At 28.9% G+C, this 21,345-nt stretch overlaps 1 protein-coding gene and 1 long non-coding RNA gene across 2 annotated transcripts in view; both read right to left on the bottom strand.

The window, feature by feature from the left end:
* LOC129910181 (uncharacterized) overlaps positions 1 to 21,345 on the bottom strand; it is a 283,266-nt gene that overhangs the window by 143,355 nt on the left and 118,566 nt on the right. The window lies entirely within an intron of this gene.
* Positions 11,817 to 12,889, bottom strand: LOC129910165 (farnesol dehydrogenase-like). The gene is made up of 2 exons (XM_055987438.1): positions 12,232 to 12,889; positions 11,817 to 12,162 (listed from the first exon to the last, which is right to left on the bottom strand). Exons 1-2 carry the CDS (start codon positions 12,802 to 12,804, stop codon positions 11,986 to 11,988), a joined length of 750 nt encoding a protein of 249 aa, XP_055843413.1. The 5' UTR covers positions 12,805 to 12,889; the 3' UTR covers positions 11,817 to 11,985.

Here is a 21,345-nt window from a genome sequence, read left to right as displayed (position 1 = left end):
AATAAATGAAACAAATCTTGAACTAAACTTGCTTTTACTATTTAATATGATTGTTTTACTGTCAAGTGTGGCATATTTTCCCCCAACTTACCATACAAAAAAAAAAAAACTGTATTTAAACAAAACTAACATAATATAATAGTTCTACTCACAAGGAGACCGATATTTGTACCTAATTATAATGACACACTTCCGTTAGAAATTATAAATTATATTTTAACAATAAAGTTATCTGTTTCATTTGATGGGTCACTGTGGTGTATACGTAATATTTCATTCTATGGAAATCTGGAATAGTAACTAACAAATTAATACCTCTACGCCAGCAAATTATTACGATAAATGGAGAAATATGAATAGAGGTTTTGTTTTAATTTGTTTGAACAAAAGTTAGTGTTGTTTTCGTCTCAAAAAAAAAAAAAAAAAAAAATCGACGCTTGCCATTTTAATCCAAAACCAAAACCTTATGGTTCTCGAATGAATGCAGTTGTTGTGAAATTTCGAAAAATTACTACTTTGCAACAGTATTTTGCTTCCTCCAACCATAAATGAGTTTTGTTTTTTACAGTTCCTTCACTTGAATATTGATCAAATTTTTTTTTATTTCATACTTCATTTTGCTGCAAATTAATTTAGAGTTCCAAGTTTTATAGAAACTCAATTTCTAACTTTTATTTCAGAGCAACACATTGAACAAAATTTGTATGGAGGGACACTTTAATTAATTAAATTTATACTTTTATTATTGAATTGTTTCTTATTGTTAGACCATGTTTTAGAGAAAGAATTCTAAAAAAAAAACAAAAATAATTTATGATCGGAGGAAGCAAAGGATATGCTTCCTTTTGGGACACCCTGTATACATAATATCATCGTCAAATAAAGTTAAGAGTTATGTACAACATAGTTGATAATTTCGTTATGTAAGAATTTTAAACAAAAATACTTTTTTTTAGAAAATTTAACTAATTTTTTTCTAAAACTTATCTTCTGAAGCATTGATTTTGTTTTCTATCTAGTTTTATAAAAAACCGTAATTTTTCTTTCAGCTTATCTCCCCCATCTCCCCTCCCCCCTTCCCCATATCACTACCCATCTTTATTCTTGAGCTTTCTTCTCCACCCCTATTCCATTTTATTTATTCTTTTTTAAATAGACAACTTTTATTTTAATTTAAACAAACACACCTAAACATTATGTACGCACTGATATACTATAGAAATGATGTGTGGTAGCTTGCAACGCACATGTATACAAGACTTAAATATTGTGGGTGGATTATTTAATAAAATATTTTAGTCACGTTTCAAGCTGACAGCGTTTTCCGATTTGAGTATGTGAGAGCAACTCTCCATACCTATTTGCGAAATGACAGACTACTCTCCATCCAAAAGATGAAGTCCTGGCCCCACTGGTTCCATGTGTGCCAAATGGAAATTTGATTTGCAAGGCACACACGTAGGCTGGAACATATACCTACATACACATTCACTCTTCTTCTCTGGCTTTGAAATACACTCGTTCTCGTCCTTTCATATAGATAGATACCAGATAGGTGGGTTTACACTCCAAGACGAACGTGTGTGATATGTTTTTCTTTTTTTTTTTCTACAATTCTGACTCTGAATCTGCTAAATATTCCCCCAGAAGTTGTTGTCAGTTCCAGAGTGCCAACTGCCAAGTATGGTATTTTCCTAGAAAGGAGATTGCCATACCTCTATATTATATTCTAAATCCCACATCGTCAACCACACATGAGAATTCACAAAGAATCAAAAACAATATCCTAAAGATAGAGAGATAGTATACTATAGCACTCACCAACAGATGGACTCTCGTCCTGAGACTATATTTCGATACAAAAGATACTGGCAAAAAAAACATATATACAAAATTATGAGCAATCCTTGATGATGGAATTGGAATAATTTATATTTCCTATTATATTGGCTAACAAAATTGCATGAAGATGTGTTTGTTTTGGGCTCAGTTATAATTGTGTTGGAATTCACATATATACGCACATTTATATAGATAACAAGCTTGGTTAGGCTCATCAATATTATTTTGCAGAAATTATTTGTTTCTTTTCTTTTATATGAAGATTTATTTCCAAAATTTGGTTATATTCTTCCATATAAGATCCTTCAGAGAAAAACAAAGAGAGAGAAAGAGAATTCTGGCAAAGACAATCATATTATTTTCCATCAAGCAATATCTAATACCTTTGGTTATGGTGTTAACTGAGTTGCATAAGAATTGATTTGTTAAGAAAATAACACAACAACTGGCACACAGAAGAAGTATTATAATAAACCAATAATTAGATTTTTTGGCAAAGAATGTTATACTCTTCTTCTTGTTCTTATTTCTTGGACTTTTATCAAATAAAATAAATATTTGTTTGCATTTGGATTTGCTTAGTTACCTCTCTTACGTGGTAGGTATATATGTTTTTTTGGGACTTCTTGAATATTATGAAAGTTATATGATTTACAAATTATTATTATTTTCTTAGGAAACTCAATCGAGCAAATTATGGTAAGGTAAATTGGTCCAAAAATTCATCTTGGAATTAAGAATATATGGACTTTAGTATAAAAGTGGAAATAGTGATTTCCTATCTTCAATTGAAAGAGAATGAAGATTATTGAGCTGTGCAACAAGAAATTGTATATTGTAATCCTATCAACAACTTATTTAAAGCTGAAACATAAGCCATTTTTAATGTGCATGAGAGTTCCAACTGGAAGAAGAAACACATATAATCGGTTTACATTATTTGCATTCAATATTGTGTGCATAAAATAAGTTGCAAAAAAAAACAAACAAAAAATATATCTATTCCAGAAATAACTCAATTTAAAGAAATATTTCAGAAATATGAAAACTAGAATTTCTCAAAAATCTATTGTTTTTGCAGAAGTTGTAGTTAATAGATTTGAAGATCGCGCTATAGGACGACTTATCCTTATCGCTCTTGAATTATTCCTATCTTCGTGACCTTTATTCCTATCTTCGTGACCTTTTTTAAAGAATTTAAATTCAATCCTAAGTGGGCTTGAGGTCTTGTTTAATTTTTGACTATTTCTTACTCCGACGTTTCGACTGTGTTTACAGTCTTCTTCAGGGAGAATATTTTGTCTTTTAATCTTAAGAATTCAATCTTAAGAACTTCTAACTTTGGTTGGTTTTTCTTTGCTTTTATTGATTATAGTTTTAAATATTTTAAAAATTCAAAAAATTCGAAGTCTTGAAAAAGACGTTTCAAATTATCAAAATTTCAAAATATAAAAATTTTTAATTGTTTGATAACAAATTCAAAATTTCTTATCAAATCTAGCCTACAGAATCAAGTTAAACATGAATTCAACCTAAAATATTTCTTTGAAGAAACTGACTATAAATGTTACTGAGCCCTTCACAATCTGTTCTTCTATTAACAGTATTGTCTGTGTCTAATATATGTAACATTTCTATTAACATTCTTTTGCTGTAATGTTTTTCTATCTGTAAAATATCTACGTCAATAAAATCTGGTCTATGGCCCTCATCAATACAATGCAAAGCTAAAGCCGTCTTTTGCGAGTGTCCGCCATTTATATCGGATCTATGGCCAGCTATACGATTCTTTAGTTTTTGAATCGATGTTCCTACATAAACTGAAGGACAATGGTTTGTCCCATCTCCTAAACATTTTATTTTATAGACTATGTTTGACTTCTCAATTTTAGAAAGTTTACCCTTCAAATTTGAAAACAATGTAGTTCTTAATATATTTGCCGACTGAAAAGCAATACGAACATTTTCTTTATTTCTAATAGGTGCATTTAAAATTCTATTTGCAAGATGGGGAACATATATAATGCTTCTATACGAAAATGGTGTAACATTTGTTACTAAATTTGTCTGAATCAATGGATTGAAATATTGATTCAATAATGTTCTTATTATATTCAAAGGAAAGGAATTTGAAAGTAACGTGTCCGTAATAATTTTAATATTTTTTTGACGAAAGACAATGTCACTTATATTCAATACTCTATTAATAAAATTTTTTGCTGTATTAGTTATAACATGCTTAGGCTGTTTGGAATTGTAATTAATGAGACGACCAGAAGATGTAGGTTTTTTATACCAATCAAAAATTAATCGATTATTTTTTCTTATTACCAGCACATCTAAGTATGGAAGTTGACCATTATTTTCAAACTCTACTGTAAATTGAATTTTCGGATGAAAAGAATTTAAAGCATTTAGAGTTGAATCAACATGACTAGATTTGAGAATCATAAAAATATCATCAACATACTTTGTAACTATTTTTGGATTATTTGGACTTTTATCGAAAACATTATCCAATAAAGCTTCCATTACAATGTCTGCTAATAATGGAGAAGCAGGACTTCCCATAGGAACTCCTTGTTTTTGTTGATAAAATATTTTATCATATTCCAAATAATTATTATCTATTACACAAAAACGTAATATTTCTAGGAATTTCAACTTTGGAATTCTTGTATGGTTTTGAATGATATTCCAACTTTTTTCAACCAATTCTAATACTAATGGAATAGGAATATTAGTAAATAAAGATACAACATCAAACGAAACAAGAATACTATCTTGTTCTAAAATAACTGGTGAAACAGTTGAAATAAACGATGAAGCGTTTTTTACGTTGTATTTTGAGTTAACAGTTATCGCTCTTGAGAGTTTTATTTTCTTAACCCTTTCGGACCCAGCGTTACTCTCATGTAACATTTTTTTTTAAATTCGTAAAAAATATTAAATTAAACAATTTTTTAGGTTACGATGGCTTAATTGAAAGATAATAATGACTAGTTACTGGATTATTACAAAAAATTAGTCAAATATCATACCTTTAATTTTTTTTATCGAGAAAGGGACTGAAATTCACATTTTTTTTTTCTAAAAAAAATTTTTTTTATATACCTATTGTCATAATTTTGAAAAAAAGATATAAAAAATGTTAATGCAGAAAGTGTTTTGTTTTTTTGCTTAGAAGAAGTAGCATACATTATAGTTTCATAAAAAGTTATTTTCTCAGTTTTCCGACTTTTTTTGGTGGTCATGGGCAGTGCATGATACTTACATGTAACATGAGAAAAACACATTAGTTTTGCTATTTATTATTTTGGAAAATAACTTTTTGCTATTCATATTTCTTAGTTGTGATGTTTTTGACCCGATAATACCGAAAAAACATTTTTTAATATTGATCTTCATAGCTTGGGTTCGAAAAGGGTTAAAGGTTTTTATAAACTTCACAAAAGAATGATTTTAATTTAATTTAATTTTATAATTGATTTTATAAGAAATGTAGAAAAATAATATTAAATCTCCATTTAATTTCTAGAATAACAACAAATTTTCGTCGTTTAAAAAAATTATTTTTTTAAATACTTACCTACCTAAATTTTTTCAAAATTTTTTTCAAAAATAAATTTGGTCAGCCAAAAAAAAATTATTTGTGCACATATTCAACCAAATTTTGAGTCAATTCATTGATCCCTTTTGATTGATTTTTCAAAAAAAAAAATTTAATATTTTTTTTTTAATTTTATTATTTAAACAAATTTAGTTTTTAAAAACTTTTTTTTTAAAATTTTATTTTCTGAAAATTAAGGCTATCTACTAAAACGTGTTTTTACACCAATTTTAGTTGAAATTGGAATTGGATTTTAATAAAATAATGGTTCTTTGGACCTTTTTTTATATGTATTTCGTGTTGGTGTTCTATTTCCGTTTCATGTTACTTCACATTATGTGTCGATTTCGAACAAAACTAACGTATTTAATCCTTTATGTAGGTGAGTCATTTTTATGTTTGACTAATTTTTAATTCAATGCGAAATGTGTGCATAAAATATTTTGATATCCTATACTCGTCAAATTTCTTACAATAAGTCACTCACATTATCTATTTAACCCTTTACCGCACAGTGGCTCATATATGAGCCAAACCATAAAAAGCATTAATACTTTAAAGTTTGAAAAAAAATCTAGTTTTGTTTATACTTTTCGAATTAAGTAATATAAGGCCCCTAAATATCATTATAAAACGCCATCTATAATGATTTGGGCGAGCATAATTATCCGCTAAAGTGGCCAAACTGGTGATAGGCAGGACGGAGCATATTTGAAAAATTGAAAATTGAATAAAAAATAAAACAAAGAGTAAGAACTTTTAAAAAAATATGCCAATAAAGGATATAATGTGATTATTATTGCTAATATATTTTTTTTTACATTTATCAAGTTTTAGTCATTTGAAAGTGGCATTAAGTGAGTGGATCATATATGAGCCACCGTGCAGAAATGTTCCTCTCCTGTTGGTCCATATATGAGCCATCATGCAACAAGGGAACAAATTCTCTTTTTTTCTTATTATCTACACCCGTTTTTTTTACGTTTACGTGCGGAATGGTATAAATTTAATTTAAAATAGATTAAAAGGCCTTTTAATCACTCATACAGTTCCAGCGCGTAGTTTTTAGGTATAATTAATTTAATTTAAATTTTTTTTTGTTCGTTTTCTGCTCAATGTGCCAAATATGATCCAAACCGGAAAAGCCAAAATTTTCCGACTTTTACTCAAAAAATTGAAAATTCCTGAAACAAGTGTCTTTTTATTTAACATAATCTACCATATATGTATATTTTTTTCACACAAAACAAAAAAATCATGCGGTAAGGGGTTAAACCAAATTTAAACTAGCTTAAGGCCAAATAATCAAATTTGTAGAAATCGACCACAGTTCTAAAAGAAATTGTCCTTTGAAGATATGTCAATGACAAATTGGTCTTAATATGACAATGATTAATTTCTCATGACATATTTGTCTATGTATTAAATTGACAATTTTTGTGCTTGAAAACGTCCAGTAAATATTAAGGACTGGGCATTTAGTCAACGTCATTTTCTGAAGAAAAATTTTGGTAGACGAGAGTTTTATTTTTTTCCCAGCTAACCAATCAGAGTCGCGTTTTTTGACTAAATATTTAGTCCCACATTTCTGAACTGTTGTATTAATCTGGAATTTGCCCAAAAATTGTGACAGACTTACGCATATTAATAGACCTGGGTGTGGGCGATCAATTTCACAGGAGTGCATTCAAAATATTATGAAAATTGAGATGTCATTAAGAGATTAAGCTTTTTACCTGCTAAATCAAATTATACTTGCATATTTGGGAGGAGAACTATCTCAGTAGACAAAATTTCGGTACAAACCAAGATTTGCATGAAAAAAGTAAAGGTACGTATGTTTGTGTATGTGAAAGTTTCTTCTTATTTTCATCAACGATGTGTTGTGTAAAGAAACTTCCACATCACCGTTTGCATTGAGCTACACAAGACAACAGATAACAAAACAATGCGATGGAACTCTGATATAGCTTTCAGTATTTTATACACATAGGTAACACTCTATAGATACTTGTTTATATAGAAAACTTCATTCATGATATGCCAAGGAGGTACACAATTGACAGGCAGCACCATCTGCATGGAAAATCAAGAAGCTTGAAAACATTTGGCTCTAACATATAGACGAATGTGCATATATTGTTGTTATCTCTGTTATAAGTTTTGCATAGATGTATTATATCCTTGTAAGGATGCACCTTCAAGTTAACTCTATTCTCTATACATTCCTTCATCAGTTTTCATGCATGAAGAAGTGGATTTTCCATTTTCTTTGTACATACTTCCCTACTGTATATACTTCCATCAAAGATTCTAGAATATTACAAAACATCACACAGTAACGCGATGGCAAACAAAAGAAATGAAGCTTGAGAGTAGGTTAACTGCACAGCACATACAAAACTACATACATCTCTATACAATATTACTACTACCAACATATTGATAAGAACAAAATAAAGAAAAGCAAAAAAGGGTAAAATGAAAACTAAGTTAAAATAATCGATGTCCTGACTGACAGATTCGACACTTGCAAGACAGGATGTTAGTAGAGATGCCAGGATCTGATGGGATATTTGATTTTGCTTTAAATTACAATCTTCTTGCATAGAAAACATACGCACAATGAAACCGGAACAGAAGGTGAAATGAAACCTAAAAAATTGTTGATGCAGTACATACAAAATATAGGATAACATTGTTGTGTAGGGGCAAATGTATTAAAAGATATCGAAGAAAAGGTTGAGTTATTTTTTGAATGACAACAGATTTTCAAGAAAGTCAGCTATTCTAAAGTGATTGTTTTATTTTAAAGTTTTGTTGCTAAATAGTTTGACTTTCATAGTCTAGTTTGGTAAGAGCGGGCTAGGCTTACATACTAAGTTGTTCTTCAAAACACCAATAACACTGGCTTACAGCCAAAATGGACACTTAGGTACCTATTACAAAGCCAGTTTAAGTATAGGATTCGTAAAAAAAATTGAACTGGAACAATGATAAAAAAGTTGGTCACGCAATTTCTTTAAATTTCATAGTAAACTGTTTTGGGTGATTCCCTAGAGAAGAAATTGAAAATTTTTTGTATGAAAATAAAATAGAAAAGTTATTTATTTTCGAACACGACTGTAATGATTTTGATTATAATTTGTGTGTGTAGTTTTACCATTGAATAATTACAAATAGAAGTGACACCGCAGATTACTCATGCGACTATAAGAGTACCGGAAGATAGATGAACTACAGGTTTGCGCCTCAACTATCATGTATTTTCAAGTTGAGTCTTAACTAATAATTTTTTTAAACCTTCATAAAAAAATTAATAATTATTATTATACATTTCAAAGAGCTTATATTGATATAAGTTTTCGTATTTTGAAAAGTCATATTAGTCTAGAGAACAAGGACGATGCCTTTTACTCCTACTGGCCTAGGTTCGAATACCGGTAAAATTTGAATTTTTTTTTTCGGAGATTTTTTTTGACAAATTTAATTAATTTTTATTCTAGTAATGTTAGAAAAAAAAAAAAAACAATCTCAATTTCCCGTCAGATTTGAACCCAGGTAGGTAAACTTAACAGACATTCACCTTATCCTTTAGGCTATCTCCACTTTTTGAAATAGGGAAACTTTTATCTATATGTATAAGCTGTTTAGGATTTGATTTTGGGTTGCTGGATTTGCTTTTGGATTGTTGGCTTTGCTTTTGGATTGTTGGATTTGCTTTTTTAATTCAACGCACGATACTAGCGACTACAATTTTACAGCGGAAGTTTCCCTGGGTGTCCACTTCTATTTGTAATTATTCAATGGTTTTACTCATAAGAAACAATTTCCGAAATAAAAAAATATTTTTTGTACCGTTATTAAATAATGGTACCTGCCGTAGAAATGGCTTTTTTAAATTTCTGGTAAACGAAAATTTTTATACAGAAACTTTAAAATAATCGTGATATAAAAATTTTACAAATTTTATAAAATTAAAAAAAAAATAAATAATAAAACAAAAAATTGGATTAAAAAAAAATTGAAAATTTGTTTTTGAAAATCTAATTTTTTGAAAATGGGTTTAATGAATTTTATCGAAAATTCGTTTTTATGTGTTGAATAATATTTCCTTAATACCAACCTTTTTATTGACAAAATGTTAGAAATTTTGTAGGTACAATACAGTTAATTATTTTTTTAAAACCGGCTTGACCGATTTAATTTTTTTTTTTTTTTATTATTTCTTTTAGGTATACAAGAATTCAAATTTCATTGTGTACCTGGTTTTGTGTTAAACATAATAAAAAAGATTTTATTTTGTTTAACATTACTAAAATCCTTACCTTAAAAAATAAGTTATGGTTTTTTCCTAATTTTGTTAAAATGAAGCATTCAAATAAGAGTTTCTTTTTACTTGCGATATAGGTACTATTTATCAAGTTATGCATTCGTACAAAAAAATATCGCCAGTAAAAACTGCACAGAGAAAATTAGACCACATAAAATAGAACAAAAACAATAAGATTTCTCTATGGTTTTCATCCAAGAAGGAAACCTTATTAAAACAATCGGGTTTTCCTTATTGTTTTAAAATCTGAAAAAAAAATAAAAAAAATGATGACCAGGCTGGGAATCGAACTGGAGACTTCAAATCATTAGTCGCCCACCTTACCACCTGAACCAACCTGCCATGAAAATATAGATCGCGATTTTTGTTCTAGTGCTAAGTTGCAAAAAAATCAACTTTTCAGTCAAATTTTAATAAGATTTTCTCTATAAAAATAATAAGAAATCTCCTTAAAAAACCTTATTAATTGTTGATTTTAATAAGATTTCCTTATGAAATGTATGGACGGTAAAACAATATGGCAATCTGTTAGTTTTTAGCGGGTCATATTTTTCTCTGTGTGGAGATAGCATTTTTCCGTAATGCCAAAAAAGTGGGTCCCGGTAGTCCGTCTGCCTGTCTGTAAACGAAGATACAGCCTAAACGAATGGACCGATTAATGTCAAACTTGGTGTTTTTGGAATTAATTTTTTTTGGACCAAAAATAATGGTACTTGTCATATACCGATTTTAGTAAAATTAAAATTGCTCAAAAACGGCTCGAACAATTTTGTTTAAAAACTTCAAATGTAAGTTTTGAAACAATGTTTATCTCATAATTAAAAAAACTTTTTTGAAAATCGTTATTAACGGTACCTGCCATAGAACCGTTTTTTCAAATCCGATTATCTCGGAAAGTGCTTATTCGATTTCAACGAAACTTTTGTGAAGAAGCATTTATATAACTTTAATATAAGCCAAAATTAAAATTAAAAAAAAAATAATTTTTGGATTTTTAAAAAAATTTTGAAATTTTTTTTTTTGAAAAATCAAATTTTCGAAAACGGGACACTGAATTTTTTTGAAATTTTGTTTGTAGATGTTGATTTTTGATTTCTACAAAATGACATACCAACTTTATTTTAAAACTTTTTTTCCAAAAAATTATTTATAAAAAAAATTTTTTTAAAATAACGGCTCTAACGATTTTGAGAATTTTTTTTCTAAAAATGCATCTTAATATATCAATCAAAATTGCGTATTTGTTTTGGAGGGCAATTTGATATCAGATCTTATTTTATTTATTTAAAAAACGAATCTAATTTTTTTTAATTTTTTTTTTTTGTACCTATATAGTAGGTAACTACATTTTTCAAATTTCTATATAAAAAGTCTTAAAAATTTAAGCAACTTGAACTCTAAGAGCCAGTACGTGCGACCTAGTCGTTTTTATCACATTAAAAAAATTACAATGGATACGTTTCCGAGATTTATGATTTTTCTATATTTATTTAATAAAAAAGCCTCTTAAAAAAAGGAAAATTCAAAACCTTTCGAATCCTTGTAATTTTAAATAGTCCATAAAAAAGTAATAAAGATATTACAATTTTTGCAAGGATACAAATTTTCTCCTCTTTTTGTTACTTCGTTCGATATTTTTATAACTTGAAAATTTTTATTAATTTTTTAAAGATAATTACATTTCTTATCGATATAGATCCTTTTAAAAAATTTAAAAATTAAAATATTGTAAAATATTGTAAACAACTGAAGAAAAACTATTAGAAAAAGAGAAAAGAAAGAAATTTTTGATGTTTTTATAAAATAGTTTATTTTTTTTAGGATTTAATACTTGATTGTATAGATATTGAGCAAAAGAAAGAGAAAAGAAGAAACTTGATCTTTCAACACGGTGGCTAAAATTGGATCAAATATGGACTTTCAAAATATACTGTTTTTTTTTTGGTAATTTTGTACTATTTTTAAGCTGGGAAAAACAACGGCAAAAAACGTTGGAAAATTATGTCTCGAAATTTTTTTAGAAAAGATCTATTTTCGAGTTCTTTGGGCTTAAATCTATATTGAAATGTATAACGGTACTGGCACTTGGTGTACAAATTTTTTTATTTTTTTGCAAAGTAGTGTAATTTATTATTTTTTATTTTTGTTTTAATGCGAAAATTATTTTGGTAATTATAGTAAAAATATTGACACTTTTCAATTAAAATACTTCTCCAACTGCTTTAACAGTCAAGTCCTTAATCAACACACTTGGTGGTGTTGAAATAACATACATTACTGTGTCAGCAACATCGTCTGGTGACAAGATGGCTTCTCCAATTTCTTTGAATTTCTCAGGTGGAAAGATCTCAGTTTGCACTAATCCTGGATGAATGCTCTAAAAATAAAAAACACAAAATAAGATTTACCTAATTGTGTTAACACAGGCAAAAAAAAAAAATCTTACAGTTGTCTTGATTTTTGTTCCAAAATTATTCAATTCCTGACGAATAATTTCATTGAGAGCTGTAACAGCAAACTTTGACGGTGGATAAATATTAAAACTAGGCGTTCCCAGTCCTGAACAGATAACTTGCGAACCACAAACGCTATTTATATGCACCAAATGTCCATTAAAATTTCTTTCCTTCATGCTTCGAAATGCTGCCTGAGAGCAGTAAATTAAACCTTTCACATTTGTATGTAAGACTTCATCGATAAGACTTGAATCCATTTCCAAAATGTTTCCCTCTCGAAGACATCCAGCATTATTAATTAAAATATCAGTACCACCCAGAATTTCTTCAATCCACTTGAAAGTTTCCTTGACTTCATCTTCATTTGTTATGTCACATTTTCGTGGAAAATATCTTTCTTGACAATCTTCTGGCAATTTTAAACGATTTTCCAAAATACGATCAACTCGACGAGCTAAAGCAACAACCCTTAGTCCCGCTCTAGCTAATTTATTTGCACAAGCTTCGCCAATACCACAACTTGCACCAGTTACAACAGCAACACAATTATTCCAACGTTCCATGATTCTAAGATATTTAAAGTAATTTTATTTTATTTGATGAGATGGTTGTTAAACTCAAGACTGCAATCGGATAACTAACTTTAGTGATCGAGTTTGCATCTTGTTGAGGGCTGATTCCTCTTATTTCAATTTATCGTTCATAGTGAAAGAATTTCAGGGTTGGTTGATGTTTGGGTTTTCCAGCCAGGCTCCAAATTCAAAATCTATAGGCTTGGAACTTATAAAAATAGTACAGGTCAAACTTTGTTTTCCACGATAAGATAATTAAACTGAAAGATTGGATGTTACAAATGTGAGTTATTCAAAGTTTGTATATCTTCAATTAATGAACTATAATGAAAACAAGTGTCGCCTATTTTAGTCTTGTATTTGTAACCGGCCCTGAGACTGATGCCCATGTGGTTTATTTAATTTAAATTTTTTTTTCTGAGCCATTTAAATGATATCGTAGAAAATGTGTGTGTTGCCTTATGAAACTGTTGCAGATGTTATGAATACTGCGAACTTAATGAGACAAGATTAGCAAAATGTAATACAATACTTGAATTGACTGTCACAAAGAAGATCTTGAGTAATAGTTTCAATTTCTGTGGTATTTGACTTAATTAATTGTATGCAGTGAGTTAGTTTGATGGATAGAGTTTATATTTAGTTGGTATTTATATTATATTTATTATTTCTGATTGACTAAAGAAGACATTTTTGGAGCATTTTCAACTTTCCAATTTAAAATGTTCTGTTTTAAATGGGTTTACAGTTTTTTATTTTTTTTTTTATTGTAATTTTTGTACTGTATCATAAAGTACTTAGTACAAATTTAGTTTAGTGTCCATAAATAACCCTTATTTGTACTAATTTTGTACTGAAAAGTTCAAAGTACCCTAAAATTCCCATACTTTATCTATACTTTTTCTTTCCAAAAAAAGTTTTCTAGTTTGTCCATCTCGAGTTACCTAAAATCGTCGTTTGTCCACCCTACGTGTCAAAAATATTAAAAAACCAAGATTTTTGAGGACTTTGAATTTTTCAGTGCAAATTTTTTGTTTGAAAGTTGTGATAAAAAATAGATTTTTTTTAAATATTTTCTAAAAACAAGCAATTTTTTTTTGTATGTATGAATAACTAATTACTTAAATTTTTCCAAATTTGTTTATGAACAAGCTATCAATCACCATAAATCTATTGTGAATATCTTATCATTATCAATATTTTACCTGCCCCGAAATGGTAAGGATGGTCCAACGACGTATTTTTTTTTTATATCAGTAAATTAAGTTCTAATTTTCATAAATTTTTTTTGTTCATAACTTGTACTTCATTTTGTAAATTTTGAAATCAAGCATTTTCATAAAAATAAGTCAATAAGAAATGAAAATTATGAGAGTAAAAAAATCCTCATAGGTGACATTTTCAGAATTCCTATTATGTTTACACAAAAAAATAAAAATGTATTAAATTTTTTTTTAAATTCATACATTTATAAGAATTTTTTAAAGTAATTTTAAAAATCAATATAAAATTTGGTTCTAAGATGAAAAAAAAACATCCCTTTAAATAGTTTTAACCTTCAAACAAGGCATGCCATTTGTAATTTCTTATAAAACGAAAAATTTTAAGAAAATCTATTTTTGAACACTGTAAATATATCAGATTTTTTCTTTTTTTTTAACTATTTTTTCTATTTTTTTTTTTATTTTTCAATTTTCTCAAAACCTAGAAGGCAGAGAAACATATAGTTTTCACTGTTCGATAAGGAATCAATTGAGGCAGTTGTCTACATGAGTCAATTTTTTATTTAAATTCACAGTCTATACAAAAATAGTAATTAATGAGTTTAAAAAAAAAATTTTTTTTCGTCTATTTTTAACTTTGAAATCGATTATTTCAAAAACAATTGGTTGAAATATATTGATTTTAAAATTGGAATTAAATGTACAACTCTGCCTTTCAGAAATGGTATTATTTATAACTGTACCTAAGTGTTGCCATTATTTTTTAATAATTTTTTTTTATTTTAATAACACCGGCACACAAAAAAAAAAGTCATGTGTGCAATTCACACGTGGTTGAAGTGAAACCTTAAAAAAAAAAAATTTCTTGCAAAAAAAAAGAAAAAATTTACCTATGCATGTTTTTTATATGACAACCTATATTAATTTTATATCATCTGAAAGCTTATTGTTTCAGCTCAAAATATTTATATCGTCCATGTCTATACAACATCTATAAAAAGAGCTTATTTTTTTCAAACCAAATCACTATTCTTGATGAAAAAAGCAAAAAAATAATCTTTTTTCTCTTTTAACACCATTAAATATATTTTTTTTAAATGACAACCTATAGTAAATTTTATATCATCTGAAAGGTTATTTCACCTTTTATATGACGTATGAATCATATTTCTATCATGCCTAGAAAAAAAATAAGAATTTTTTAAAGCCAGCTATGTGGAAATTTCAAGCTGAGATTACGGTACTTCCTACATACTGGTTGCTGGTCATCGCCAACAGATCTCCACAGGTGTTTTGAGGTATTTTTTCAACTTAAGATTGTGTAACTTGTAGAGCACGTAACGTTATGTGTGATATATCAAATAAAAGGTTATGTTATCAGCATGCGTATTAAAGTTAAATCAAATTTGTATGTGCACTAGATCAAAAGATATAACGTGTGTTGGAAAAGAACATCTTTTTACCGTTATCTCCGAATTTTGAATATGAAATTAATTGAAATTTTGTACAATTATAATTTATTTATTTTGAGGTATTTTTTCAACTTAAGATTGTGTAACTTGTAGAGCACGTAACGTTATGTGTGATATATCAAATAAAAGGTTATGTTATCAGCATGCGTATTAAAGTTAAATCAAATTTGTATGTGCACTAGATCAAAAGATATAACGTGTGTTGGAAAAGAACATCTTTTTACCGTTATCTCCGAATTTTGAATATGAAATTAATTGAAATTTTGTACAATTATAATTTATTTATTTTGAGGTATTTTTTCAACTTAAGATTGTGTAACTTGTAGAGCACGTAACGTTATGTGTGATATATCAAATAAAAGGTTATGTTATCAGCATGCGTATTAAAGTTAAATCAAATTTGTATGTGCACTAGATCAAAAGATATAACGTGTGTTGGAAAAGAACATCTTTTTACCGTTATCTCCGAATTTTGAATATGAAATTAATTGAAATTTTGTACAATTATAATTTATTTAATCACGTGGGTGAGGTAGCGCAGTGCGTAGTGTACTGGCTTCTGAACTCGCTTGGTCTAGGTTCAATACTCAAGTGTGACGGAAGAAGTTTTTCAAATCAAATGAAAAAATTACTAGACCAAGCACCACACACAAAATGGAATAAAAGGAGTCTGATGATCGGATTGGCATCCGTGAAACAGTACTGTAACTCTAGCCATAAAACACTTGGTGGTAGCACCTTCAAGATGTTGTTGTTGTTCAAAGATTATAATGGAATTGACGGAACAAAAAGCAGTCACTGCAAAGTATGGAAACATACGAAAAAATTGTAAATATAATTTATTTAATTACCTGTCTACACTACAAATTTCATTTATCCATCTATTAAAACAAAAAATGTATAACAAGTTGAAGTCGTGTCGCGTTTTCGTTTCATCTTGTTTCAAATCACTACGATACTAAAGAAGTTTTCACTTCAAAAAAGTGTCATGAACCAGAAACCAGACCTATCTTTCTATATGTTTTTGGACCCGCTGAATCCGAATTTCAAGTCCGTTTGGCCCTGTCACCCTCCAGTTTTGAGTAATATGCAAAAAACTCAAAAAAATTTGGGGTCTTTTTTACACTTTTCTCAAAACTGGAGGTTGAGCGGGCAAAACGGACTTAAAATTCGGATTCAGCGGTCCCAAAAACATATAGAAAGATAGGTCTGGTTTCTGGTTCATACAACTTTTTTATTTTGTGTGCTAGCACTGTCGCGACATGCCGCTGTCATACCCGGCACACAAAAAAAAAAGTTTCATGTACCAGGAAACAGACCTATCTTTCTATATGTTTTTGGGACCGCTGAATCCGATTTTCAAGTCCGTTTTGCCCGGTCACCCTTCAGTTTTGAGAAAAATGCAAAAAACTCCAAAAAAGTCATAAAAATTCAAACAAAATGCACTCACAGTTCAAAACTGGAGGGTGATGGGGCCAAACGGACTTCAAATTCGGATTCAGCGTGCCCAAAAACATATAGAAAGATAGGTCTGGTTTCTGGTTCATGACACTTTTTTTTTTTGTGTGGCGGTGTAATTTTTTTTTAGAAAATTACCCCCTCCCTCCAAAAGGGGGGGAGATAGTAAAAAATAATTGTATTGAACTCTTCTACAAAAAAAAGTTATGAAATCCTGGCGTCCAAGTTATCGTACTACGTGACAAAATAACATTTTTGTTCGGTGCCAAAACGTTCGAATTTCTGTGCCTGGGTTGAAATCGTAAAATTTTTTTTTTCTAAGCCAATTTTAAACTGATTTTCATAAAAAATACCTCGTTTCATTTTTAAATGACTATTATTTAGGAATATATTTTTAAAATAGCATGTTGTTTTGAAAACATATACTTTAAATTGATGTCGAAGTTGGGAATATAGCAAAAAAAAAAATGGAATTTTTGAACTTTGACAACTTATAAATTCTAGCTGGTTTAACTGAATCACATGTTTTATACATTCTTGAAAAGGTATAATGATCTTCTATCAGAAACTACAAAAAAATCAAAAATGGGTAAAAATTTGACAAAGCTAGAATTTTGTCAATAGGTGAAGGTCCAATAAACCGTTTTTTGCCCCTAACTGCAGATTTTGGAGGTGTAAGGGACTTTTTAAATACCCTTTCGTAATCAGTGCGACTAGCTGTACAAAACATGATAGGTCTTCGCCCGCGTATATTTTGAGTGTTACACCGTGTTAGAGCTAGATCCGATTTTGAAAAAGAAATTACTTCTCTATAGTCTATTTAATAGACCCGAGCTCCAGAGCAAAAATAGAACAAATTCGTTCAAGACTTTTTATTAGCGATTATGATTCCTTGGCATACAAGAATACTCCAGCCAAAAGTGCTACTAAATCCATTGGTGCATTTCTGAGAAAACGGCAACACTGGTCGGTTTTCAGTTTTTTTGATTTAACTCGAAAACCAAGCCTGACTTTGAAATGGTTCAAAGACACTTTTCATAGCAAATTAAATTTTCTGTCAAGTTAAGATGGTTAAAAAATTTTAAAAATTATTTTTGACTTATATTCTAACCTAAAATCAAAGAAAATAAAGTTAAAAAATTGACAATTTTATTTTTTTTTACTAAATCAAGGGGCATTTTGTGTATGTAGCCGGGACGTCCAAACTTTGTACTAATGAAATAAAGTAGAGGTAAAATCCTTTGATAATATGCAATTTTTAATTTTTTTTGTCAAGAAACAACTTAAATGTACCTATTCAAAAATTAGCACTTTTTCTAAATTTTTGACTTTTTTAGTTAAAAGCAAGTTTTTAAAACTCGATAAAATCGTATTAATTGGTAACTTTTAGACTTTTAAAGTAAACATACTTCGAGGGATTGATTTAATATAAACTAAATATGACAAACAAAAAAATTTATTTGCATCCTTATGGCCTTTTGTGCAATTTTGTGTATGTGCATTTTTATAAATTCGGGTCAAATGGATGGACAGAGAGCCATTAGCTTTGGTCTATTGCATAGAAGAACATTTAATACCAACTCTTTTACTGTTTTCAATGGCCTGAAAAACAATTCTTGTAAAATCCGCGATCAACGAAAAGTTTCTCTTGAAAAACGAAAAAAATACTCTAATGAGTTTGAAACAAAATAGCTCAGGCAAATTAGTAAATCAAATTGCACTTTTCGCGGGACAAATTTTTTTCATGGAACGTGTTTAGGTGAATGTCCTTATCGTAAAAATGAATTTTTTGGGATGATAAGATATTGGGAACAGCCGCCATCTTGGAAAAGAGGTCGGTGCCGTTTTTATTTTATAACTCCATTTTTACTCATTTAAACCAAAAATGTCCGAGGGTAGACTTATTATCAATTAAATTATCTAAAAAATGATATACAAATGAATTCCGTGAGTTAGTTAAATTCAATTTTATAGTCGGTCAAAGTCCGGGTTCTTCTCGCAAGGTTAAGACAATATGACATTTTTTCAAATATCTGAAGAACTTTTGATTTGTTTGGGATTTTCTTAAAGAATGAATTATAGCACTTTTAATTATCTATGAAATGAAACCTTTATTGTTTTTGTAACCATCACATTGTAGAGGCAACCAAACGTCGAAGTCATGATATACGATTTTTTAACTGAACATATTTGGGATTTCAATAGATCAAATAAACAATCAAAAATTAAACACAATAGTCTCGAAAACATAACAGCTTACACACCTCATATCTTGAGTTATACTTATCGTAATGCTGAGATTGAGGTGTTCATGTTTAGGAAAAATGACAGGGCATCAGTTCTTATATTTAGAATTTTAAATAGTGTCACTTGAGCTTATTCACATTAATTGGAAAATTCACTTCATTTAAAACCTCGAAAACCATATAAAGGTTAACATTAAAGATTTCAAACTTTGAATTCAATATTTAGACGAATATAGTTAAAAAACTGTTTACTTATATTTTGGTTATACCTCCACTTCAAAAATTTGCTCGGTCTAATAGAAGAAAACTTGATATTTTCTCACTTTTGACTGGTAGAATGTGAACTTCGACGTTAGATAGCTTATACATTATGTTGGTTACAGTAACGATAAAGGGCTCATTTCATAGATAATTAAAAGTGCTATATTTCATTCTTTTAGAAAATCCCAAACAAATCAAAAGTTCTTCAGATATTTTAAAAAATGTCATATTGTCTTAACCTTGAGAGAAGAACCCGGACTTTGACCGACTATAAAATTGAATTTAACTAACTCACGGAATTCATTTATATACCATTTTTTAGATAATTTAATTGATAATAAGTTTATCCTCGGACATTTTTGGTTTAAATGAGTAAAAATGGAGTTATAAAATAAAAACGGCACCGACCTCTTTTCCAAGATGGCGGCTGTTCCCGATATCTTATCATCCCAAAAAATTCACTTTTACGATAAGGACATTCACCTAAACACGTTCCGTGAAAAAAATTTGTCCCGCGAAAAGTGCAATTTGATTTACTAATTTGCCTGAGCTATTTTGTTTCAAACTCATTAGAGTATTTTTTTCGTTTTTCAAGAGAAACTTTTCGTTGGTCGCGGATTTTACAAGAATTGTTTTTCAGGCCATTGAAAACAGTAAAAGAGTTGGTATTAAATGTTCTTCTATGCAATAGACCAAAGCTAATGGCTCTCCGTCCATCCATTCGACCCGAATTTATAAAAATGCACATACACAAAATTGCACAAAAGGCCATAAGGATGCAAAAAAATGTTTTTGTTTGTCATATTTAGTTTATATTAAATCAATCCCTCGAAGTATGTTTACTTTAAAAGTCTAAAAGTTACCAATTAATACGATTTTATCGAGTTTTAAAAACTTGCTTTTAACTAAAAAAGTCAAAAATTTAGGAAAAGTGCTAGTTTTTGAATAGGTACATTTAAGTTGTTTCTTGACAAAAAAAATTAAAAATTGCATATTATCAAAGGATTTTACCTCTACTTTATTTCATTAGTACAAAGTTTGGACGTCCCGGCTACATACACAAAATGCCCCTTGATTTAGTAAAAAAAAATAAAATTGTCAATTTTTTAACTTTATTTTCTTTGATTTTAGGTTAGAATATAAGTCAAAAATAATTTTTAAAATTTTTTAACCATCTTAACTTGACAGAAAATTTAATTTGCTATGAAAAGTGTCTTTGAACCATTTCAAAGTCAGGCTTGGTTTTCGAGTTAAATCAAAAAAACTGAAAACCGACCAGTGTTGCCGTTTTCTCAGAAATGCACCAATGGATTAAGTAGCACTTTTGGCTGGAGTATTCTTGTATGCCAAGGAATCATAATCGCCAATAAAAACACTTGAACGAATTTGTTCCATCCAAAAGGGTCTATTCAATAGACTACTATTTCCGTTATTATGGCAGGCAGGTACCGTTAGTTTTGATCCTACTAGTTTAGGCTGTAGTTGGTGGTATGCACAGACAGAGAGAATTACGGGACCCACTTTTTTGCTATCTTCATCACTGTAATGTCATGTCTGATCGTTATCACTAGTTTTATTTTTTTTTAACGAATTCTAAACTTGCCCTATAGTAAATAAAAGTATGAAACAGAACTATTTTAAAGGCTATTATAAAACGATAATTTATTTTATATTATCGAAACAATGTCAGAAAATTGTAATAGTGTTTAGTTTTTTTTTTTTAATTTTTCCAATAATTTGAAAAAAAAAAAAACATTCCATCAACTTTGATAAAATGTGGCTAGTGTTAAATAAACTCTATTACGCACCACTAAAAGTTTGGTTTAACATCCTTAAAATGTTTGTTGCTCTTATATTTGCTCTATTTTTGCT

Source organism: Episyrphus balteatus, chromosome 2 (genome assembly GCF_945859705.1).
Source record: "Episyrphus balteatus chromosome 2, idEpiBalt1.1, whole genome shotgun sequence".
NCBI classification, from domain to species: Eukaryota; Metazoa; Arthropoda; class Insecta; order Diptera; family Syrphidae; genus Episyrphus; species Episyrphus balteatus.
Note: the sequence above shows the minus strand (reverse complement) of the source record. Positions and strands in the feature narration are given on the sequence as shown.